The sequence below is a fragment of the Aptenodytes patagonicus genome, chromosome 20, assembly GCF_965638725.1.
Source record: "Aptenodytes patagonicus chromosome 20, bAptPat1.pri.cur, whole genome shotgun sequence".
NCBI lineage: Eukaryota > Metazoa > Chordata > Aves > Sphenisciformes > Spheniscidae > Aptenodytes > Aptenodytes patagonicus.
In genome coordinates, this window is record NC_134968.1 from 5674302 (window position 1) to 5699539 (window position 25238).

Here is a 25238-nt window from a genome sequence, read left to right on the forward strand (position 1 = left end):
CCCGGCGGGGCTGCCCGGGCCGCGCCTGACAGAACCGGCCCCGCCGCCCCGAGCGGCCCGGCCGGACCCGCGGCCACCGGGACCCCGCCGGGACCGTCCCCGGCCTCGTCAGCTCCGTCCGGCCCTTTCCCCGCGGGCGCGGCGCTGACGGCGGGCACGAGGAGGGCTCTGTCGCGACAGGCATTGCGGGCAGCCCGGGGGCCTTCAGCGGCGGTGTCGGCGGCGCCGGCGGCGAGGGCAGCGCGGCGGGTGAGAGCGGGGCCGGGGCGGGGGCCGGGGTAGGGGGGCCCGGGCCCGGGCCCGGGGGGGGGCGGCGGGCGGGCCGGCCGGCCCAGGGGTGCCGGGGGATCCGGGGAGGGGGCGGTGAAGGCGGAGGGCGCTCGGCGCGCAGGATGGGGCCCTCGGGGCGGTGCAGGGCTCCGGTGAGGGGCGGGCCTGGGCGGTCGCGTACGGTGCAGGCCGGGGCCGGGGCCGGGGCCGGGGCCGGGCTGGGAGCCCCGCTGCGGCGCAGTGCTGGGTGCTGTGGGTGGCTCGGGCAGGGAGCCGTGGGTGCTCGGGGCAGAGTCCGCACCCTCCTCCGACCCCCTTCCCGCCCCCAGCATGGACACCGACCTGTACGACGAGTTTGGGAACTACATCGGGCCGGAGCTGGACTCGGACGATGACGACGACGAGTTGGGCAGAGAGTCCAAGGATCTGGACGAGGTGAGCGGTGGGGATGGGTGGAGGGGCAGCGTCTCACGGGAGCCTGGTGCGGGCCTCATCCTGCCCTGTACCCGCCACGGGAGCAGGGGCTGAGCGCCACGGTCTTCACAAGCTGCCAGTGATTCCTTTTCTGTGCCGGGCTCTGGTTCTGCAGTGAGGCTTTGTTCAGTGGTGGAATTTGACTCCTGAGGATCAGAGTGGATTTGGTTTTTAAAGGATTCAGCAAAAGCTGCCCTCCCGGTCCTGCCATAAAGGGAAAGACAAAGTTTCTGCTTGAATTGTGGTTAGAACTGGGAGCTTCTGTAGCTCAAGCCATATTTGGCTTTTTTATTTGCGTTCAATCAAATGGAGGATCCGTATCCATTCAGTGAGGTCTTCAGACCTTTAGTAACATGCGCTAGTGCTACAGCAGTATTGCAAAGAGCAATACTCCTTCCCGGGTGGCGAAGGCAGAGCAAGACTCCGCAGACACCAGAGGAGAGCGACGAGGGCAGGGAGGACAGCAGCAGCGGCTGTGCATCGATGGGGAAAGCATCGGAGGACCAAGGGAGCCCCTTCTAGTCTCCCGTTCCTGCAGTTCGTCTGAAAGTGGTGTTTGTGTGTGACCGGGGTTGTGTATGCGAGCGAGGGGCGGGAGTGGCTGTGCGTGCTCTTGCTGTTCATTTTCAAGGTGTCCCCCAGCAGGGAGAGGTGTGTCGCTTACAGAGGGCACCTCCGCGAGCTGCTCTGCCGCCTGACGTGAGGTGCCGGGGCCGTGCTGGTGGTTCCCTGGCTGGGTTTGGGGCTCTCTTTCGATGTACCGTGCTGAGCCTGTACCTTCTGGGGTGACTGGTGTTTGTAAAGCACTTTGGTGCTGGCAGGAGCTAAATGTGGGCGTTGGTTGCAGCTCGAGGATGATGACGATGATGACGATATGGGGGACCATGACGAGGACCACCCTGGGATGGAGGTGGTGCTGCATGAGGATAAGAAATACTATCCCACCGCCGAGGAGGTCTACGGGCCCGAAGTAGAGACGATAGTACAAGAGGAAGACACGCAGCCTCTCACTGGTGAGTGGTGAGGAAGCAGCGCGTTGGGTATGGAGGGAGGAGAAGACTCTTGATGGATCCTTGGGAAAGGGAAAATAATATTCCCTTCTGTTTTCCCCATGGGTTTTAATGACCCTTTCAAAATCTCTCTCAGCCACAGGAACGTGTAGACTCTTGTTTGTCTAGCAGTGCGCAGATTTTGGCACTCGGGATTATTACAAATGCCAAACAAACTATCTTTTGAAGAACAGATATCAGCAGATACTGGAAAGATATTTAAGGAGAAATGAAAATGCGTTTAAGTCATCTCATCTGATCCTTCTATAATAGAATAGAATAGTTCAGTTGGAAGGGACCTACGACGATTGTCTAGTACAGCTGCTTTTATAGAAAGCTAAGAGAATCTGTCGGCTTGAAAATTGTGGTTTTGTCTGCAAAAGTCCCCGTTCCCTACGACGGTTTCTGAGCCTGCTGGGTTCAGGGTCTCTGGTAACAGTGTTTTATTGTTCTTTCTCTTGTTTTCAGAGCCTATTATTAAACCTGTGAAAACCAAAAAATTCTCTCTGATGGAACAGACGTTACCGGTCACTGTCTATGAGATGGAGTAAGTAATATGTAGGGGGTTTAAGAGTGTACGTTGGCTCAAGCCATCTGTGCTGTGATTTCCTCACGCTTTGTTGCAGGCAAAGGTGGGGAGGCAGAGTGGTGTGTGCTATGTGGAGGAGGCAGATTTTGGGGGGCATTGGCTTTGTTTCTCACTGACACCAGCAACAGAACTGAGTGCAGCCGTTTCCCAGAGTTTGAACCAAAAGAAGAGGAAGAAAGTACAAGACTAACCATTTTACAGATATTTTTCCCTCCACAAAATGCCGTGTAGTGCACAGTTTTCTGACCCTAGAATGTAAATCTTACCTCGACAGCTGGTAGAAAGCTTGATAATCGGAAACCTTTGTGGTGCAGATTTGCTGAAGGCAAGTTTTCTTGACTGGCTCAAGAAATACTTATACAGTCAGTGCGTGGCACACCTCATACTGGGACATTTTGGGTTGACCCCAGTGACCATTGGCCTGCTGCTGTCCCAAATTAATTCCCATCTATCCTGGAGGAGTTTCCGGGGGTAATTTTTATGCTGCTGGTTGTATGCAAAGTTGCGCGTAGGTCAGCGTAACGCTGCAGCTAAGCTGCACTTCTGCTGCACTTGATGGTGTCTGCTGGTTGTGCCTGGCAAAGCAGCCCCTGGGACACCAGGGTTGAGAGAAAACCCTGGGAAAAATGCCAGACAAATTTAAAAACCGAGATATAATATCTCACGCAACTTTGGAAAGGAACAAAAACGGTTGTTTACTTTCTCTATTAAAAATATATAATCTTAGCATCAGCGTCTACATTTTGTCGATGGGTGGAGGGGCTCTGTATCCTCGCGTGTGTAGTGTTTCTGTATGTTGTCTTCTATTTGAGGATGAACAGATTGAGCTGCGTGAGTGTCTTGTTAGGCTCATCTTTCCATACGCCACTTCGTGGCCAGTCAGAGCTTTTTCCAATGTTTAATAGTCGTCTTCAAGTGTAGATCCCAGAACCAGACGCAGGCTGAGTAGCAGTTCCCTGTGTGCCAAACAGACCCCAACGTGAGCAGTCCCTCTGTGTGTCATCAAGGATCCTGTTATTTTCCGGCAACAAAATTTCACTGAAGTTCGTATTCAGTCAGTTGGTTACTGGGGTGCCCAGGACCCTTTTGGAACGGCGGCTTCTCGGGGCGGTCCCCTGATACTGTCAGTTTGGCCGTGTTCATTGATCAGAGAGATTTTTGATATAGCCAGATATAAACCAAAGAGCCGGCTGGGTCTTATTTTTCTAAGCGGTCCATTTTGCTCTCAGTCAATGACCTGTACTCTTCATTATCTACCGCTTTCCTGACCCCTGTGTCCTCTGCTCGTTCCATCTGTAATGAATTCCTCTTCATCCTGTTCGTTGATATAAATGGTTAGGATGGGGCCAGGAGAAATTCCCTGTGGGACTTAACCAGAAACCTGCAAGCTTGGTATTGATTTCCCATTTAGCCTTATTTTAAGACCAATAAGCAAGCTTTTAATCAGTATTAATATTGATTTTTGTAATTTTTAGCTCTTAATCAAAATGTTGTACGTTAAGAAGTCTACCGCATCAGTGAAAATTAAATCTTTTTAAAAAGGAGATTATTTGACAGCACTTATTTTCTGCAGACCCATAGCAATGGATACGGGTTTTATAGCCTCCCATTATTTTTTAGAGGAATTGGTAATTTAGGATCTCAATTATATTTTGGCCAGGATCCATGCAGAAGTGGCTGGCCCATCATTACCCAGCTCAGTTGCTGATTCTAAAAAGATTTAAATTCCATTACTGTTTCTTTGAGTCCCTGGGAACATCACTGTTTTAAGACCTGAAAATCATAATTAATGGTCTGCAGAGCCCCGTGGCTACCTTTTAAAACTGCGTGGGGTGCTTGTTATCTGGCTCTGTGATTTACTTGACTGCCTGCCACTATTTGAGTGGAAGTATTTCATCACCTGAGTACATGGATGTGACTTTTGCTCTAATACTGACTAGAAGAGAAGAAAAATATTCAATAATATTCCATCGCTGGCAGTTTTACCAGCTCCATATCCTCCCACCCACTGCCATCTGTCTAGGACTCCAACTCTCTTGTCCTCCCCATCTGGAAAGTGGGATTCTTCCTCCGCAGGGCATTGGCAGAATGAAAGTTTGGAGAGGATTCAAGGGGCACCTCGGATAGAAAGTGTAGCTGAAATGGCACCTACTTTTCTTAGACACAGCAGAAGCCTCCAACAGTCTTTCGTGTTTTGTTCCTCCAGTTTCCTGGCAGATCTGATGGACAACTCGGAGCTAATTCGAAATGTGACTCTGTGTGGGCACCTTCACCACGGCAAGGTAGTGTGAATATCCAATGCCTATCGGGTAGTAGTAATGGTCTGCTTGTTGCTTACTTTTACCATTGCTCTTGATCCCTCGATCTCCGCAGCAGCAGTCTCTTTCTGCTCCTCTTGCTAATGCAGTTATTTGTAGGTTTTCTTTCAGCCGCGTGGAAATAATAACGTGCCCAACTTTCTCTGTACTGCTACTGGAGGGATGGGAGTGTACTTGTATTTATCTGTCTGAGCACAGTCACCTCCTTTCTCTTGTGGTCTGGTATTTTTCAGACGTGTTTTGTCGACTGCCTGATAGAACAGACACATCCAGAAATCCGGAAGCGCTATGACCAGGACGTAAGTGAGCTTTTGGTGTATCCCTGCCCTGGGGAACATGGGTTGGCTATCACACTCAGAGGGAGCGTGACTGTACGTGGGGAAAATGTGGTTTAGTGATTGGAAAGCCAGAGCTCAGTCCTAATTCTGTCTCTGTCACTTACTTGCCACCTTAACCATGGATAAAGAGTTACTGTGTCCTGCTTCAAACTTAATATCTGATACCAAAATGTGATATTCTGACTTTTGTTTTGTCTTTGCAGCTTTGCTACACTGATATATTGTTCACAGAGCAAGAGGTGAGTGAGTCTTGTAGAATAGGCAGTGATTTTTATCCAGTTGTCTCATGCTTTACTCAGTTACTTACTGTAGGCAGTTTCCTCTTTCATTTTAACAGCTTTTTGTGCCTTCCACATTTTGATTATTTTCTTTATCAATAAATTGATCTGCTCCTCTCGTTTGCCTCAGAAGGATCCCTGGTCCAACTTTCTTCCATTTCCTGCAACCCTCATCTCCATGTGTGATTTTATTTATCTGAGATGATAGCTTGTGTAGTAATGAAAATCTATACCAGAGTTATCCCAGCATATGGGTAACTCCTATTTTCTTTGAGGGAAAGAGGTGGAAGGGGTTTGCAGCAATGATGGATGGGGAGAAAAACTATGATTTCAAAATAAACATAATTCTCCTCTGTTTCCTTTGACGGGAACTCTTAGCTGGGAGCTCTGACTCCACGTGGTTGGGCGTGAATGGGAATCTTATTTTGTCCTACTCGCTAAATATTGTCATGACCAGAACAATCCTACGAAGCATTTCTTTCTCTTCATCTTAACGCTCTACTTTATACTCTGGGTGATCAAACCTTACGCTTTGAGGTATAACTTGATAGCAGCAGAAGGGTGAAAGCACAGAAAAACATGCATTTTCTGTCTCTGGTGTTGCATATTATATTTCCTCAGCTGAAATGAGGCATGGATTGTGCAGTGGTAGCTCACCGGTCTGAGCCAGTATGGATGGAGGAGCTGGGCTGGATACTGCAGCGGTCTGAGGTTGTTACTCCCTCCCTGGGAGTAACAGGATGTCCTGGATGGATGTTTACTTCTTTCCATCTTTCTGATTTTTCTTTGGTCATCTTCTACATCTTTATATGGTGATGTCTTTTTTTTTTTTCTTTCTTTTAACTGATAATCCTGGTTTCCTGTCTTTCAGAGGGGAGTAGGGATCAAGAGCACACCAGTGACTATTGTTCTGCCGGACACCAAAGGAAAGTCTTTTCTCTTCAACATCATCGACACTCCAGGTGATTGTGTAATCCTGAAAATCCTGGTTTGGGACGCACTTAGCTGAAGGCAGCTTGATGTGTGGAGCCGATACATGACTGTGTGAACCAAGGTTTCTGATTCATAAACCCCTTTGGTTCTCTGGATAGTGCTATTGACAGGAGTAGAGCAGTGAAAACATGTACAGTGATGGTTAATGGCCTTCAAAGAGCTGTTGTGTTGGATTGCGGTGGGATTGTCTAGCACTGGCTCTTAGAAAAACAAAGAAAGAATCTATACCCTGAAACCTCACCGATTCATCTGGAAATGTCACTTAGGTGCAATGAAACCCTGGGAAGTTTTCTTTCACAGATGGAAACCCATGTCTTGTTTTGTGGGTTTTGTAGATGATTCCAGCCTAGTCCTGAGCCTTTAGCTAAGTTCATTCTTCTGAAATCACTTCCAGCAGTAACGACTGTGCAGCTGGCTTTTAGTCAGGCTTGTGTTTCTGATTAGCAGGCCTAATTGAGGGCTAATGGGGCTGAGAATGTGTTTCACTCAAGTATATGAGAAGCACACGAAGAATTGGGTTTTCCAGGTATCGTGCATAGTGGGGACCGTGCTTTTCTCAAATGCTGTTGCCCCACAGTGAGACGCAGTAAGTTCCCTTGAGCCTCTGACAAGTTCCTGCAGGGGGAACATAATCACGGATCAACTTGTTGTAAGAAACCAAGGCCAAAGTTTAGGAAAGAGGGTCTTGGGACACATCTGTTGAGTTACAGCTCAAGATGAGGGAGGTTAGAGCGCAGGAGGAGACTGGAGGGAGAGGCATCTGTTGTTCTTTGGTGAGAAGTAATCTTCCTCCTTTTCCTGAAGTACTTGCACAGAGCTGTGAGAAAAACAGTAACAAATGTGAGGAAAAGTGCCTGTTAAATGAGTTGTTGTGTTTATTCTCAAAAAATAGCATTAAAGCTGAAGCGAATCCCTATACAGAGCTTTGGCAGCCGCTCCCGGGTCCCTGTCGGAGGAGGAAGCCGTCTGTGTTCTGCCTCGCTGGATACCAGTGACCAGAGCAAGCTGCAGAGCAGAGGGATGGCTTTCCACCCTCTGTGCTGCTGGTGTCAGAGCTTACTCTGGTTCTTACTAGCCTTTTGTGTTTTTGAAGGTCATGTCAATTTTTCTGACGAGGTGACAGCTGGCCTTCGTATTTCGGATGGCGTTGTACTTTTCATTGATGCGGCTGAGGGGGTGAGTGCCAGGTTCTCCTAGGGGTTAACTTCAAAATCTCTTCCTCTGGAGTCTTTGATCCGCCTTAGCATGAAGGCCTGGGATGGATTCAGCTTTCCGGGGTGAAGGGTTTTTGGAGGACAGTTTGGGAAGCGAGAGCATTTTCCAGCCAAAACAGAGTCAAGCCTCTGGCTTCTGTGTCCAGGGCTGATGTGATGCGTGTGACCTGTAGGCTGATTATCTAACTTGTTTGCATCTCCATCCCCATGATACCTAAAATTGAGCAGGTTATTTATATTGGAGATGTCCAAGGGGTAGGATTCAAGGAATTCGGTTGGGTTAGCACCTACTTCTAAATTTCAGGAAGATTAGCTGATTGCTGGTGGCTGAGCTTAGGCTTTTCTACAGAGTTGCAGCCCTGCGTGTAAGGGTCGCTGCTTTGTCTGTCACGCCCTACATAGCATTTTGTGGAGGGCTTTTGCTAGGGGTGTTTGCTCATTATTCCCTGCAGGTGATGCTGAACACAGAGAGGCTGATCAAGCACGCGGTGCAGGAAAGGCTCGCAGTGACTGTGTGCATCAACAAGATAGACCGACTGATCCTGGAGCTGAAATTGCCCCCTACAGATGCTTATTACAAGCTCCGACATATTGTAGATGAAGTTAATGGTCTGATCAGGTATGGGTGTTTGGGATGAAGCGTTGCTAGTGCTTGCTGTCCCTGTTCCATTGCAGGTGCTTTTCTTTGGGAGCCCTATGTGTGCCTAAAAACTCATGAGTTTCTCTTGATACGTTGAATCATAGAAAACGGGGCAGGAAGAACCATTGGAAATTCATCTCGGCCAATATATTGAATTACACAGGAAGGGCAAATCCTGCCTGAATTCTGACAAACTTCATGGGATCAGCTCTTTTTCCTCCATTGAAAAGTAGGGAAAGTGGACATATGACTGGAGCAGGGAACTTCTGTGCTCCCAAATGTCTCAAATACACTGAAATTGTCCAGGCTGTATCCCAAATTATAGGCTGAAATGTCTCAAAGCTCCTAAACGTTTGTTACAAAACTAATAGGAACTCGCTGTCCCAACCCCTAAACAGAGACTGATATTGCTTTGGTCAAATCTCCATGCAAGACCCTGCCCAGAGAAGGGAGGGACATCTTCTCTAGCTTTCACAGTAGCAATGCATTGTTTCTGTGGGTTCTTCTGCATCCAGGTGATGTTCTTAACAGCATTCTTCCCTTCAATTTGTGTGTGTCTGCACTGTAGCCTATATAATCCCAAACTGAATTTGCACAGGAGCTCGCTTGCATGTCTCTCTGTTCAATTGCTGCTGGCATCAGGCAGCTCAGAGCAGGATAATTTATCCTGTCTAGCATGCTTGTGAGCTCATTAAAACTGTTCCGATTCAATTCTATCCCTACGCTATTTGCCTTGTATTATCTTTTGCCTTGCTTGGTTGACCAACTTTGCTGCCTTTTTTTAGGGGAAGAAAAACTCTCCCTGACAAAAAATACAAAGCACTTGTGCTGGTAACTTTTTAGTTCTAGGTTTTTAAATATTTCTTTGTACACTAATGCTTTGCAATTTATAGTCATACTGACCCTGAAATTCCAATGGCAAGCATGCTGCAGCCCATTTTAAGATGCTATTTGGCAGTGTAGAATCCTTGCCTATCACATACTGCTGTTTGGTGTGGGAAGTGGATTTAAGTGTCTTCCTTGGTTCATAACATTGATTTTTTTTTTTTTTTTTTTTGTCTTTAAAAACTGTCTCCTCTCAGCATGTATTCCACCGATGAGAACCTCGTTCTGTCTCCCCTTCTGGGGAATGTGTGTTTCTCCAGTTCACAATACAGCATCTGCTTCACGCTGGGATCTTTTGCAAAGATTTATGCAGACACATATGGTGAGGATTATCCAGAAACCTTGTACACTTTAACATCTCATTTCCTAACCTATTTTGTTGAGGCTTTCTAAGCCATTCAGCTTTGGCTTTCACTGCACATATATGGCCAGTATATGTGCTCTTGAATTTCTAGGAGTTGAGAGTTACTGCAGATCTGAGCCCTGGGTGGTAAAAAGCAAAAATACAGTTCTAACTTTTTTTTAGCTAGATAGTTTCTCCTGATAAATGTTTCTTGAGTCAGAAGCCAATATTTTATACATACCTTAAGCAGAAAAAACAAGTCCTGCTATGGCAGTTGAAGGCAAGTATATGTGTTGTGCTTTTCCTCCTTATCAGAACAGCTCAGAAGTGAAGCAGTTAAGTTCTGCCTGCCTTTTCACAAGTCTCCAGAGTCTGAGACTCAGCTGCAGCCGGGCGCAAGCTTGGCCTACAAGGTTTTGCACTCTTGCCCTCTTTCTTTTTTAAGAAACTGTCTTTTTCTGGCTTTGATTTAATTTTCTGTTCCCCAGGTGCCCGCTCAAGGCAATCTGCCACTTGTAAAAGTGGGCCTTTTGCTTGCATTAGCCAGCTGTACAGCCAAGATTTTTGAAGTCTCACACTGGGGAATTCGGGGTGATCTGTAGGAGCTGTGAGCAGGGGAAGAAGGATGTTGTAAAGCAGCTGGTCTAGCTCTTGCAAAGAAGTTAGCCTGAGGGAGGATGATGTAGAGGTCGGGGACTGATGTGTCAGGACTATCGTGTGTCCTCATGAGTTCAGAGAAATAAATGAGCTCCCTGGGCATCACAGCATTAACTCAATGCCTGCTAGGATGATACCCCTTCTTTGGGGGACTGATAAAGATGCAGGCACAGTCGGTAGGAGATGCCATCCATGTGGGGCAGACATGAGCTGAACGGGTACTTGAAGTCAGTAATATTTGACTGTGGCCATCCGGGATTTTATGTGCAGCCACCACACTTCAAATACCATGAATTATAGTAGTTTAACTGTCAAAACCGCAGCCACCATGACATTTCTTATGCTTGTACATCTGCCCACAGCAAAAGCTTGTTTGGAAACTGCTGTAAATTATCACCACTGTCTTATTATTTGTATATTCACCATGACAGCCAAGCACTATGCTATTCCTTCAGCACTTGGGTATTTGGTTATGTGCTTAGTGCATCAGCTGAAAAAGAGAAAAGAACCTGGAGATGCTCAGCAAGGCAGAAGATGCTTGTGATAAGCCTGCGGGGCAGATGGGGTGTAAGCCCTCCCAGCACCTTGGCACTGCAGTGTCAGGTTGCAGCGTTAACGTTTGGAAAATGAAGCAGATGTAACTGGGTTCCTGTAGCGTGGCGTCTGGCAGGCCAGGTCTTCTCAGCTCTAACCTTGTGTGTAAATGAGAGAGTTGAAATGTTCCTGAGAAGCAAGTGTGCAAACCCATGGTGTACCTGGGCTGCTGCTGTCATCCTCAGTGGACTGTTTTCTGCCCGTGCCTCTGCCTGGTCTCTCCAGGTGAGGGCTAAATCATTTATTCAGAATTGGGACCAAGTGTTCACTCACCAACATTGGTCCATTAAATTGAACCCTCAGGGTTGTTTTAAAAGCCAAAAACCAAAGATTTCCAAGATGAGAGAAATACAGTGACATCTGAGAGACTTCTGTCATTTGTTTTTTTTCCTTTAGGAGATATCAATTATCAGGAGTTTGCAAAGCGGCTTTGGGGTGACATCTACTTCAACCCGAAGACGTAAGAAGCCTGTTTAAATGTCCATTAGTTTATTGATGGGTTTTTTCCCTTCTTTCCCTGTAAAATGTGGGCTAGATGACCACCCAAGGTCCCTTCCAACCCGAGTTGTCCTATGATCCTGTGATGGAGTAGTATCTGGGAAGGGTTGAGTCAGGCCTCCTGCTTGGTGTGAATCCATTTGGTCCTCTTGAATCCCATAAATAGGAGCAGAGAGCTTTTTCTGGCCTTCATTTGTAGTAAGCAAGACTCCTGTGTCCATGACTGCTTCCCAGGGAGATGGGGAGGGACAAGATAACCTGGGAAGAGCAGAGGCTGTGTTTGCAGTAGGGGTGCTTGCAGGCTGCAGAGTGCTTGCTCCTCATGTCTCTTCTGTTGTCCCCCAACAGCCGCAAGTTCACTAAAAAGGCCCCAACGAGCAGTTCCCAGCGCAGTTTTGTGGAGTTCATTCTGGAGCCCCTGTACAAGATCTTGGCTCAGGTATGTGGTTGTTCATTCTCCTTCCCACAGTTCCAGATAGGAGCAGCCAAGGGCTGAACGCTGGGTGGTGGTGTGTCTGCTGCCTGTGGGACTCGCCTGTCCTGTTACACAGCAGGATCTTCACAGATTTCTGGGTTTGGGGGTGCAGAGCAATGGTGAGCAACTCCTTAACAGTTGCTCCTTGCAAATACAGCCCTATATTTGCACAGTTAATAGAACCGCCTTTGCTCTTTTTAGCATGCTCCAATACCAGCCAAGTGATAATTTGAACCAGCTAGCCAGTTCTCGTGTGAGCTGTAAACCAGAGCAGGTCAAGAGCCCTGCGGGTGATGGCTGGTGTGCGAAGCTGCACCTGGGAGTTACTGGCTTGGACCCTTGCAGCAAGGCTGAGAGTGGTACTTCTTGTCTTGCAGGTGGTGGGGGACGTGGACACGACCCTGCCCAGGACTCTGGATGAACTTGGCATCCACCTGACCAAAGAGGAATTGAAACTGAACATTCGCCCCCTCCTGCGGCTTGTCTGCAAGAAGTTCTTTGGGGAATTCACAGGTAAATGCTGTTTGTCTTCCCCTCCACAATCTTCCCAATACCTTAGTCTCACACCAACGGAGTTAAGGGCTGTATTACAGCCATGGAGTGCTCACTTGCACAGATCCCTTCTCAGCTTTCCAAATATAAAATATTAAGCCATTTGCCCAAAGGACAGCTTGAGACACTGCTCACTTCTTCCCCATTGCTGTGGGTGCACTGCAGTCAGAATGGCTTTGCCTTGTGTTTATTGGAGTCCATTTCTTTCCTCTACACCGCTTAATCGTGTTCTCATGAAGTATTACTTTTCCAGGCTTTGTGGACATGTGTGTGCAGCATATCCCCTCCCCGAAGGTGGGAGCCAAGACGAAAATCGAGCATACCTACACTGGTGGCGTTGACTCTGATCTAGGGGAGGCCATGAGTGAATGCGACCCTGACGTAAGGAAACTCTTCTGCTTTGCTCCGAGTGTCCAAAAGCGTGGCAAATATGCCCTCCTTTCACTGCCTTGGCAGGGCAGCTGCCTCCTAGACAGCCATCTGCACAGATTTGACTTAGAGCATTTTTGAAACCTCTCATCCGATACTGAAACAAATCTCTTCACTCTGAGAAACTTCAGCTGCCTTCCAGGGCAGCCCTTGAGAGAAAGAATTGTTTGACAGTGTTCAGAGAAGAACAGGACTAGGTCAGGACTTCAGAGCACGTGGGAACTGCAGGGTGATTTTGTGTCCTTTTGCTGCCTTTTGTCCCTTTTCTTTGAAGTTTGATTCTCTCTCCAAACTCTGAGAAAACTGATCTGAACTATACTGATAAAAATAACCCTACATTAGTTAGTCAGCACCTTTCCTATCAAAGCCTTGCAAAAACCTTCCTCCTCAAACAGCTTGTACTGAGCTGTCATTCAGAGTTGTCTAGAGCCACCAACGCCAGCTAGTGAGGAATTTGCCTGTGACTTTTGCTCTAATGTCTGGAGAGAAAATGAATCGCTTGTTCTAATGAGTTGTGATTACCCATGTAAAACTATACAGTGGTGACTGTCACCAGATCACCAGTTGTGGAGTGACCTTATGGGACTGAGAGCTGTGATCTGTGGAGGCTCAGGTGCTCTGCCCTGAGCTGGTTTGCAGGCCAGCAGATGACATTTCCTCTCATGACCTTGTCCCAACCACTATTTACTGCTCCACAAGAGGAGGGAGGATTGCTCCAGAAAAGTCCACCAAAGTCGTTCCAGGGGTCTCCATACAGGGCAGGGAGATGTAAGGCTTCCAGTGGAAGGAAATGAAGGACTTGGCAAGTCAAAATAAGTATTTTTAAGTTCCAGCCCGTTAATCTCTTTGTATCCATGAGTCCTACCAGGTCTGTGTCCCTTTCTTGACTGTGTTTTGAAAAAGGCTTATTTCTCTCTCTCTCTCTCTCCTGGAAAGGGTCCACTGATGTGTCACACAACAAAAATGTACAGCACAGATGACGGCGTTCAGTTCCATGCCTTTGGCAGAGTGCTCAGTGGTACCATCCATGCTGGGCAGCCTGTGAAGGTCCTTGGAGAAAACTATACCCTGGAAGATGAGGAGGATTCCCAGATCTGCACCGTCGGACGCCTCTGGATCTCGGTTGCGAGGTACGGAAAGCTCTGGCAATATGTTCATTTGGGAGGGGAGTCACCTGGAGTCGTTTCTGCCAGGGACAGGGAGGAGGACAGCGCTGCAAGGGGCCTGAGGCTGGCAGCAGCGAGCGCTGCAGTGATGCTCCCCTGCCTTTTAGGTATCACATTGAGGTAAACCGGGTTCCTGCTGGCAACTGGGTGCTGATAGAAGGAGTGGACCAGCCCATAGTGAAGACTGCAACCGTCACGGAGCCTCGGGGCAATGAGGAGGTACTGCGCATAGCTGGTGTCGCTCAGCCTTACAGAGAGTCAAGGTGATGGAGCGCATCCCAAAGGCTCCAGTGGTGAGGTTAAAGAAACCTTGTCTGCTGAGGTGCCAGTGCACAAGATCCACTGAGGGAAACGGAACAGCTTCAAACGCCGTGTCTAACTCCAGTGGCCATCTAATGATGCAGAGATTCAGCTCTTTGTCCTTATCTGGTTTCAGGCTCAGATCTTCCGTCCTTTAAAGTTCAACACCACATCTGTCATCAAAATAGCTGTAGAACCGGTCAACCCCTCGGAGCTCCCCAAAATGTTAGATGGTCTCCGCAAAGTCAACAAGAGTTACCCCTCGCTTACTACTAAGGTATTGCTGGTGTATGTATGGCTGTTTTCAGGTCATGCTGTGGGCTACCTTGTAGGCTGATCTTAAATAATTTTTTACTGTAGGTTGTTTTGTTGTGGGTTTTTCAAGCTATTGCAGTTGATCTCATAAATCATGTGGAAATAGCAGAAAACTGTAAATCCAGCAGAAAAACGCACACCTTGCTGTGCCAGGGAAGCAGCTTTCTGCAGAGCACATCAGCACTTTCTGCTAGAAAAGGCTGTGGGAGCTTTCCTTGGGGTGCTCTGATCCTAACCAATTTATTTAAAGCTAATACTTCCTCAGGCCTGTGTAGGAGCCTGGAAGGCAAGGGCCTGTGAGCAGTAACGCTGTCAGTTGAACCCCTCTCTTATTTTTCAGGTGGAAGAGTCTGGGGAGCACGTGATCCTGGGGACGGGGGAGCTCTACCTGGATTGTGTGATGCACGATCTACGGAAGATGTATTCAGAGATTGATATCAAGGTGAGGAAATGGGAGGGATTTTCCCAGCTGGGGAGGGGGTTTTGTCCCCCTATCTCAGAAGAATGGGAAAATAAACCTAGCTGAACGTACAACATGGATTTTATCAGGTCCTTTTAAAAGGAAAAAAAGGGCTGTTAGGATGCAAAAGTAACTCTTACAGCCTGACTCATTGTGATTGAGAGCCTGAAAACTGGCTCTCCAAGAGGGAAGTGTGTCCATGTTCCAGCTGTTTCCTGTACTTCCCCCATTGCCTGGCTAGCATCAAATAAATAAATTGAGCAGATTTTTTTCATACCTGGAATTAGTTTTAAATGTTCCTGTCTTGTTTGAATGAAGGACTTAGTAAAGCTGCCTGTGCAGCCTCAGTGGTTCATACGCAAGGCTCATTAAAACACTGGCAGATGAACCATTTTTTTCTTGTAGGTGTTCAAAGGTTTCAAACAGTCTCTTTAAAAGCAAAAAAGTACTTGGCAACCTTACAAACCTGTTGTCGTTATTCCAGGTCGCCGATCCAGTTGTGACATTCTGTGAGACAGTGGTGGAAACGTCCTCCCTGAAGTGCTTTGCTGAGACGCCCAACAAGAAGTAAGAGCCCATGGGCGAGCTGGGCATTGGAGACAGGTGGATGGAGGGGTTCACTGGAGACTAGACTTCATCCCCTCCAAGGGGTCTGTTCTCGGTGGCTGTTGTCCAGACAAGTGGCACGTGCCTGAGTTGGCAGCCTGCTGTTGCAGCAGCTCTGCTGAACTCCTCAGTAACACACTTGAGTCCCAGGGATGTTTCTGTGCTTTGTAGGAACTCTCAGAACGGAGGAAATAAAGACAGATCTGCATCCTCCTTTTTTTTTTTTTTTAGCTAAATTTCACACCTTCTCACCAGTTTTGTGGTGTTTCCAAGACTAGGAGATGTATTGGGATCCTAGAGTGGGTGCCGAAGAGCCCAGTGCTGCCTTCAGTAACTCCCCAAATGTTTCATGAGCAAAAGTTTTGTCTTCTCTTATTCATTCTTAATCTTGAAACGGACTTTTTCCTTCCTGCTGATGCACTGGAGTCTTACAGCCCGGTCTCGTCTTCTTCCCCCAGCAATGCATTGTGAGATACACACGTTTGAAAGGCAGAGGCCTGGGAGGAAACATAGGCTGAATAACCAGGATGAAATCTAGGAGCACAAGACATTTTAATGCCTGAATTTTCAGGGAAATCATGATCTATCATATGCTAAAGATGGCTTTCCTGTGTTCCCCTGTGGTTTCTGGTTCTTCTTACCCTCTTTTATTCTGATATACTCTCTCTGTGGTTGGCAACCTTATGTTTGGGAACAGAAAGGTTCCAGTCTTAGGTCGGTCTTTGAACTGTTGGGCATGTGGAGTGAGCTGCTCTGGGGGCAGGTTACTTGCATTGGTGGGGTTCTCCAAGGCAGCATCCCATGTGTCGGACACAGTGCTGACTCTGATAGAGGCATATTGCCTGGCCCATGGGCTTCCTTCTGCAGCCCAGATGAGCACTGGACATCTGGCAGGAGGGATGGAGCCATGCTGTCCCTTAGTAGTTTTGCTTCTGGAGATAAGCAGACTTTGGAGAGCAGTTGTTAAGCGCCTGAGCTGTCTTTACAAGCAAGACAATAACAGCGAAGGACACGGATGGCTTCATCTTCCTAGCTGTGTTCAAGGCAGTGCGCAGTCCCTGAGGTCCTGCCAATTACTCCCATTTCCATCATTCTGCGGACTAATTGCAACTGTCTCTCTTCTCAGGAACAAGATCACGATGATTGCTGAGCCTCTGGAGAAGGGACTCGCAGAGGACATTGAAAATGAAGTGGTCCAGATAACGTGGAACAGGTATGACTGCTCTGGGGAGAGCAGGAATCTATCTAGAATCAAATAATTGGGGAAAAAAGGGAATGCTGGGATCTGCAAGGTGCACAATATCAGCCAACAGCCTCTAGGCAGGGGTCCTGGGTTCAATATTGCTACCAGCTAGTCTGTGAGCGTCCCTGCCCCAGCAAATGAGTTGTTCCAAGTAAAAAGCTGAGGCCTTTTATGCCTGAAGGGAACAGGGTCATAAATACGTTGTGAGTGCAGGTTGGATACTTGTTTCCTAAAGTTTCTTCCCTTCTCCTATCAGAAAGAAGCTGGGTGAATTTTTCCAGACCAAATATGACTGGGATTTGCTGGCTGCCCGTTCCATCTGGGCCTTTGGGCCAGACGCCACTGGTCCAAACATCCTAGTAGATGATACGCTGCCCTCAGAGGTGAGGAACACAGGCAGGGGGGTTATGTTTCAGTGAGACATTTGTCCTGTGGTGCCAAGAGGTGACCGCTTCTTCCAGAACCTGCAGCAAGGTCCTAATGCTGTTGGAGTGCTTGTTGGTTTGCCAGATCTCAGATCTGCTGTGCTTCCTCCACCATACTCCTACACTGGCTGGCAAATCACCTGCTGTTTTTCAGGTTTTGCTATTTGGGCCAACGTCTTCAAAATTGGCAACTAATCGGCCTGCCTTTCAGGATTACCAAAATATGGACTCTTTTAATTTATGCCTCTAGATGCCAAACTCTGAAGATGATGCTCCTGAGCTGTGAGAGGGGAGGGATGGACACTGGGGGTATCAGGGGACATTGCTGCTCTTCTAGGAACTGGCTTTTAAACACTGGGGTCTGTCTGTTGCTGCCTCATGATGCAGATTTCGTCTCTGAAGCAGTCTGTCTGTCTGTAGGTGGACAAGTCGCTGCTGGGCTCTGTGAAGGACAGCATTGTGCAGGGATTTCAGTGGGGGACCAGGGAAGGGCCTCTCTGTGATGAATGTAAGTAGGACCTGCGGAGAAGTGGAGCTAGTAAGATCGATTAGATTCTTCCATCTCTAAGCACTCAAGTGATTTTGCTGGTGCAGTCCCTCAGTGGCCAGTTCCCTTCGCATGCCACAGCTGGGGACAGCTCTGGGGATGGGTGACAAGGGAGATAACAGAACCTCCCCCTTTCTCCTGGCTGCAGATGCCACCCAGGCGCTGGCACCTGCCGCCTGCCTACAAACTAGGGCCTGTTAGCTGGCAAGCTGGCTCCCCCAGACCTTGGCTCTGCTCCTCATACAGTTCAGGTGCAGACCACTGAGCACCCTGCAAGATAAGCTGCTGAACTGCCCATCTTGGATATGCAGGGTTAGGACGTGGTCATGCCTTCCCTGCTGGAATTAAATTTAGGAGAACTTCTCGTGGCTCTAGGTCTTTGTCTGGATGTTTGCTATGTGCTCAGGGCCTCTGGGCATGCACAGTTGGTGCCGGTATGGCAGAGAACATCCCCCTTGAGTCACTTGCTGTCATTTCTGCCCTTCCTCAGTGATCCGCAATGTGAAGTTTAAGATCCTGGATGCAGTGATTGCTCAGGAGCCCTTGCACCGGGGTGGAGGACAGATCATCCCGACGGCCCGGAGAGTGGTGTATTCCGCTTTCCTGATGGTGAGGACTACACTGTGCATGACAAAGACTGAACCTCGTGCTGTGCCGGTTCCTGTGGGCTCCAAGGAGCACGGGTTGCATGTGTGCTGCAGTATGTGCCCCAAGGATGTTGGTTTAAACTGACTCATTCATCCATTAATGTTTCCAGCACCCTTGTGGGCTGCCAGACGGATTTTACAAGCGATCACGTTCCAGTCTGGCTGGAAACTTGTGTGCATCTGCTCTGTCTCCCCTTTTTGCTACTGTTTGGCTTGCTGGGAAGGGTGGGCGTGGGGGAGAGGGAAGCATATGACTCATGGCCAGAAGGAGGAAAGCTCCTTTCAGTGTTTGTTCGACGTTGGTTTGGGCAGCCACGGGGCAGCAGGAACCCTTTCATCCCCAGTCAGGCGCTGCGTTTGACCAGAGTATGCCAGTCCCTGACTCTTACTTGAAACAAATTGTGCTGGCGCTGTTAGAGGCTCAGTAGCTTGTGTCCCTTTCTCCCCACAGGCCACCCCTCGTCTGATGGAGCCCTACTACTTTGTGGAGGTGCAGGCTCCTGCCGACTGTGTGTCTGCGGTGTACACGGTCCTGGCCAGGCGGAGGTGAGCTGCTCTGACCAGCTGCCATCACCTTAGTATTGCAAAGCAGCAACTGCTCGCTTGGGATCTGGGTTGCTAGAGACATTCACAGTCCTAGCACTGCTTGTACAGTGAGGGGAGGGGGTGAAATCTGTATGAAGCGACAGCTGAAAGCTTCCTTGACTGATCCCAGCCCCTGTGCTGTGTGGGGAGGGGATGTCCAGGATCACACGCAGCCTTTGGTTTGTGCCTGGTTCTTCCTGAGTGTCAGAGAGGAGAATATATAAGGGGACATGAGACCCCACCAGGAGTGCTGTGTTCAGCTCTGGGGCCCCCAGCATAAGAAAGACACGGACCTGCTCAAGTGGGCCCAGAGGAGGGCCACGAAGATGATCAGGAGGCTGGAGCACCTCCCCTATGAGGACAGGCTGTGAGAGAGTCAGGGTTGTTCAGCCTGGAGAAGAGAAGGCTCTGGGGAGAGCTTATAGCGGCCTTCCAGTACTTAAAGGGGGCCTACAGGAAAGATGGGGAGGGACTCTGTGTCAGGGAGTGTAGTCATAGGACAAGGGATAACGGTTTTAAACTGACAGAGGGCAGGTTTAGATTGGACATTGGGGAGAAATTTTTTACCATGAGGGTGGTGGGACACTGGCACAGGTTGCCCAGAAAAGCTGTGGATGCCCCATCCCTGGAAGTGTTCAAGGCCAGGTTGGACGGGGCTTTGAGCAACCTGGTCTGGTGGAAGGTGTCCCTGCCCGTAGCAGGGGGGTTGGACTGGATGGTATTTAAGGTCCCTTCCAACCGAAACCGTTCTGTGATTCTATGGCATATAGGAAGACTAATCTTTTGACGTGTTGGCAGAGGCCACGTGACACAAGATGCTCCGATCCCGGGCTCCCCTCTCTACACCATCAAAGCCTTCATCCCAGCCATTGATTCATTTGGGTTTGAGACAGACTTGAGGACCCACACGCAGGGACAAGCCTTCTCGCTCTCTGTCTTCCACCACTGGCAGGTGAGTCCATGCCCTGGCGAGGTTGGGCAGAGGGACATGGTAGGATCAGGCACCAGGCAGGTGCTCTCAGTAGAGCTCAGTGCCACGGCTCACACAGGGGGGGACAACTTCCGTGGAGAACATCCTCAAAGGATCTTGAGTTGGGGAGGCTTTGTACGCTAGCTGTTAAGTGTCTGCCAGAAGCCAACGGCTTTGTTCCAACTCACATCACCCTTTGCCCTAGCAAGGGAGTGCTGAATGCTGCTACTTGCTGAGCATAAGGGTCCTTTAGTGCTTGGAGAGAGGACATCCTTGTCCAGGAGAAGGGAAGCTGTTGGGGTGCACTTGGTGCTCTGCAGCTTGGGGAGCAGAGGGCTTGGAGCAGGGCTCAGACTCATTGGTCTGCTCTAAGGCATGGGTTGCCACACTTCAGCTTTACCTCTCAGAGAAGGCTTTCTAAACCTATGGAAAACAGGGTTTGGGACAAAATACTGTCCCCATGCCACTTCCCTGTCGAGTCTTGTGGGAGATAGCACTGTGAGCCTGTGAGGTGCGCAGCTACTTGTGGTACAGCCAGGTGGGAGCTGCAGCAGCGACTGAGCCCCAAGAGCTGGCTTAAAGGTCAAGATGTAAGAGCCCGAGGCTTGGCTCTGAAAAGAATAAGGGTGCCTGATTTCTAGAGAGGGTTGTGCTGACTGGGACCCACGTGGGTTGTTTTGGTTAGCAGGTTTTTAGAGGTCTTAGAGTACACCAGCAAGCGGGGAAGGTGGGACGTGTTCTTGGCTTGGGTTAGCAACGCTGTATTAGTGACTTCTTGCAGGAATGATCACCAGTAGTGACGTGACAGTTTTTCTGTGCCAGGAGAACAGATGGGGTGTTGGGGCTGTCACACCAAGGCTGGGGGTGTCCACAGGGCCCAGGGGTGTTTCCTGTTGTGGTTCAGGCTCTCCAGGAGGTTGAACCAGCCCCCAGCATCGCTCTCACATCCTGTCCCTGTATTTCAGATTGTGCCTGGTGACCCCTTGGACAAGAGCATTGTCATCCGACCCCTGGAGCCCCAGCCAGCCCCGCATCTGGCCAGAGAGTTCATGATAAAGACCAGGCGTAGGAAGGTACGTCTGGGAGTAGTCCCTATAGCGTCCCTCTGTCCATCTGTACCAGCAGCTAAGCTGTTGCAGTGTTGTCCCTTGGGCATGCCACGTCCCCTCTGTGTTCCCAGAGTGGACCGATGTCCTTTGTGCCTCGGGACTTCCCCCACTCTTGATCCCTCATGCTGCCTGTTGGTGCCTGTGATAGTCCCGTGAGTGACTCACCTGGCAGCAACTCCAGCCAAAAGCGGGGTCCTGTGGCGTCCACTGAGCCCCGCTCCCTCCCCAGTGCCCATCTGACCCCTTGGTGGCCTGATTTAGTCCATTTGTCCTGCAGAAAAAGCAACAACTGGTTTCTGTGCTGGTTTAGTGAGCTGGACTGAGGGGTTGGAGGGGCACCTGGGACCACACAGGGAGCGGAGGGAATCAGGCTCCCCTTTGGGAGGGCAGTGAGCTGGTAGATACGCTCGGCAGCAGCAACCACACATTTGCAGCTTCCTGAGAGACTGTTAGATGTCTTCAAGCCGCTGAGCAACGCCTGATCCCTTGCAAATTCTCCTGCCTCCGCTGGAGCCTGAAAATTTATCTTACTGCGGGACACCAGGGCTTTTTTGTGGGATCTGTGCCACGATGGCTTTACGAGTGCTGGCTGCCAGAGGAATAACCTCTGGTTTGGCGGTTACCCTGCAGGGCTTGAGCGAGGACGTGAGCATCAGCAAGTTCTTCGATGACCCCATGTTGCTGGAGCTGGCCAAGCAAGATGTCGTTCTCAACTACCCCATGTGAACGTGCTGCTGCGGCGTGAGGGCTGACCTGAGTCCTGGCCGGCGTCTGTCTGTCCTTCCCCATCCCCGCTTGCCCAGCCCTGGCTCCTGGATGCTCGGGGCACGCAGGGAACCGCTCCTCAGGGTTGCTCTTTCATGGCTGTAGAAGTCTCCCTGGGCATTTGTGGACTGTGCGCTCAGGGCCTGCCCCATATAGGGAGCAGCCCCGAGCACTGATGCTTTTTGTATTATTAGTCTTCAGCTGTTATGACCTCCAGCGAGGAGATTTTCCCTTTGGATAGGCTCTCTCCAGGCCCACGGAGAGCTGCCCTGGCTGCGGCAGAGCAGGATGAACATAATGTCGAGATTACTAAGGACTGAGCATAAACGTGCGTCAAGCATTTGAGCTTTCTGCTAACCCTCTCCTGGCTGCCGGGGGGTGTTTTGCCTTGGGCAAAGCACGTCGTTGGGCAGCTGAGGAAGGTGGGGATGCTGGTGGGAGGGTGCTTCCACCAGCCTCCTCAGGAGAAGAGGCAAGTGTGGCTTTTACCTTTTTTGTACACCTTTTTTGAACCCTTGTAAACATTTAATACAAACTTCCATGCAGGGCTCAGTCTGATTGCACTGAGAGAAGGCAGCGCTGTGAGAAGCTCTGCCTTCACCGGTGCTTGGAGCACGCACTGCCCCAATTCCCCCCATCCTCAGCACTGTCCCACCCCCAGGGGCTCCGTGTCCCCCAGCCATCCTGGTCCTGCCTGCAGTAGCCAACTGACCAGCCAGCCCAGGACAATCCTGTGCTGCACTAAGATTTTCTTCCTTTCTCGCTAGCTCTTGGGCTCCTGCTGTGTTTTCAGGGGGTCTCATCAGCTGCTCATGCTCTGAAAGGTTTATATTGCTCCCTCTCCTCTCCCCTGCCCCAGTTCCTCGCTCTGCATCTGGATTCAGCTCTGGGTCCGCTCCCGAGCGCGTGCTGTGAAAGTAGGGCTGGGTTACAGTTCGTAGAGGCGTTTACACCCTCCCTCTCCCCTGGCCCTGCTCTGCTGGCGCGGCTGACCCCCCAGATTGAGCCTTGCCTGGGATCGCCCTGATGCTGCTGTGCTGAATTTGGCCATGGCAGCCTGGTCCAGCCCCAGTTTCGCCTCTGGGAACCTGCCCCAGAGCATCCCTGTGCTCAGAGGGGCTTGAGATGGCTTGGCGGGGCACGCAACACCCCGGGAGCAGAAGGTGAAGCCAAGGCCCCCCCCACCCCCCCAAACCTTCTCCCAGCTGCTGGTGGAAACTGGGAGGCACGGCGCTGATGTAGGCACGGGGGATAGGAAGCAGCCCCGGGAAAGAGCGTCCAGCCATCCCGCGGCATGCCGGATCTCTGGAAACTGGATGTCGCGGGGGATAATTCAGGGCCAGCGCTCGCCAGGGTGGCTTGGAAACTGGGGAGGGGGAAGGATTTCCTGCCACTGCCAGCCGACGGCAGCATTGCCCGCGCATGCTGCCCCATCCCATCCGCCCAGCGGGAGGGGGCCGGGGGCTCCAGCCATATCTCTGGGCTCAGCCTTTCCTGCCGGGCAGTGCCGGGACGTTCCCCATTGCCTCCCGCATCCGCCCCGGCACCGTGGCCTCACCAGCGGTGCATTCCCCCTCTGCCCTGGGGCAAAGCGGGGTTCAAGCGCTGCCTGGTGCAGGCAAGACCAGCCTTACAGCCCGGCCAACCTGCCCGCGGCCTCACCGGGGGTGCTTTTCACCTCCCAGTACAGCCCAGCACCAAACTGGGCCCCTGGGGACCAGGCCAGGTGTCTCCTGGAGCTGTGCAAACCCCGAATTGCTCATGCTGGGGCTGCAGCAGGATCAGTGCCCGCGGGGCCGGCAGCATGCTCGGTGCTGCACGGCACATCCCCAGGCTCTGGGGATGCAACCCCGGCTCCGGAGTCAAGCGCTCGGCCACTCCATCCCATTGCGGCGAGGGGTTTTGTCCCAGGAAGGGGACATCTGTCGTTGTCCCAGGGTGGCTCTGATCCCAACCCTGAGCTCTCCAGGGCCAGATAACGAGGCTGGAGGGTCCTGTGGGGGCACCTGTACACCCATGGGCATCGGCGCCGGTCGCCCCTGCCCTCTGGAGAGCAGAACCACGGGGCTGCGATGCCCGATGGGTCCCTACGGATCTGAGCATCACCCCAGCTTTCACCCCAGGAGGGGTGGCAGGATACGGCCCGGGCAGGCGTGGGAAGGAGCCGGTTCTCACGCAGGCTGTTCCCAGCAGCTGGAAAACGCTGACCCGCAGCGGGGCCCGAGTGGCCGCACAAGCTCTTGCAGCCGAAAATCCGGCCCCGCGTGCACAGGCTGGGAATTTTCCGCGGAAACGGCTCTTCCCTGGGAATGGGGGGTGTGCGTGGCCGGACCCTGACCCCTGGCCCCTTCCGAGTGGCTGGAATTTCCCCCCTGCCGGCAAAGGAGCTCCGCTGGGTGCAGGGTGTCCCGGGGGATGCGCCTGCCTGGGGCGGCGGCGAAGGTAAGCTGAGGCACGCTGGCAGAGGGAACTGCTCGCTAGGGCAGCGGGTGCTGGGGGGCTCCATCCTTGGCACGAGTTCATCGGGGCTCAGCACCAGGACCCGCCAAGGGGGCAAATACCCCCATCCGCAGCGGGGTCATCAGCAATGAGTGACGCTCTGCCAACCCCTCAGTCGTCCCCGTTTGTCCCCCAACCCCACTGACTTCACCGGTCCCCGGGGGGATGCACCGCCTTGAGCAACGAGCTCCCAGTGGGGTGAGCCCCAGCCCTGCTCCCAGTGTCCCTGTCCCCGTCCTGCTGCTGGTGACCCTGGCTGCAGCCCTGCTCCTGGTGTCCACATCCCTGTCCTGCTCCTGATGTCCCCATCCTGCTCCCAATGTCCCCATCTCCACCCTGCTCCTGGTGTCCCTGTCCCCGTTCTGCTCCCAGTGCCCATGTACTTGTCCTGCTCCCCGTGTCCCCATCCCCACTCCGGTCCCAGTGTCCCTGTACTCTTCCTGCTCCCAGTGCCCCCATCCTGCTCCTGGTGTCCCTGTCCACAGCCCTGCTCCCAGTGCCCCATCCCTGTCCTGCTCTCCGTGTCCCTGTCCCCATCCTGCTTGCAGTGTCTTTGTCCCTGTCCTGCTCCTGACGTCCCCATCCCCACCCTGCTCTTGGTGTCCCTGTCCCCACCCTGCCCCTCTCCCCATCCTGCTCCTGACGCCCCCGTCCCCATCCTGCCCTGCGTCTCTGCCCCCGTCCTGTTCCGGAGGAGGGGACCCAGCTCCCTTGGTCTCCGAGGCCACGGCTTGCTGTCACAAGACGTGTCCCTCTGTCCCCACCCCAGGTGCCTGCCGGCCATGGCCGCACCCAGCCCCAGTCCCGCACCAGCGCCCCCCCCCCCCCGCCTGCCCGGACCCCCCCACCCCGCACGGGAGCTGCCCGGGCCGCTACCGAGCCCCGCGCGGAGCTGCTTCCCTCCCCCTCCACCATTTCCAGGCCTCCCACGCGTGAGGCCCCCCGTGCCCTCCCCCCCCCCCCCCACGCCGTCCCAGCGCGCCGCTGGCAGCGGGGCCGGGCGGC

At 51.5% G+C, this 25238-nt stretch overlaps 1 protein-coding gene across 1 annotated transcript; it reads left to right on the plus strand.

Moving 5' to 3' along the window:
• Positions 1-206: 206 nt before the first annotated feature.
• EFTUD2 (elongation factor Tu GTP binding domain containing 2) lies at positions 207-22273 on the plus strand. Its single transcript, XM_076356635.1, has 28 exons — positions 207-249; positions 600-705; positions 1592-1757; positions 2262-2340; positions 4589-4664; positions 4934-4999; positions 5242-5277; positions 6188-6278; positions 7403-7485; positions 7976-8142; positions 9246-9370; positions 11039-11102; positions 11489-11579; positions 11993-12128; positions 12421-12548; positions 13533-13726; positions 13870-13981; positions 14199-14339; positions 14718-14819; positions 15322-15404; positions 16570-16656; positions 16943-17069; positions 17532-17619; positions 18149-18267; positions 18757-18851; positions 19689-19842; positions 20826-20933; positions 21600-22273. The coding sequence occupies exons 2-28, from the start codon at positions 601-603 to the stop codon at positions 21693-21695; spliced, it is 2919 nt and encodes a 972-aa protein (XP_076212750.1). The 5' UTR covers positions 207-249; position 600; the 3' UTR covers positions 21696-22273.
• The last annotated feature ends 2965 nt before the right edge of the window (positions 22274-25238 follow it).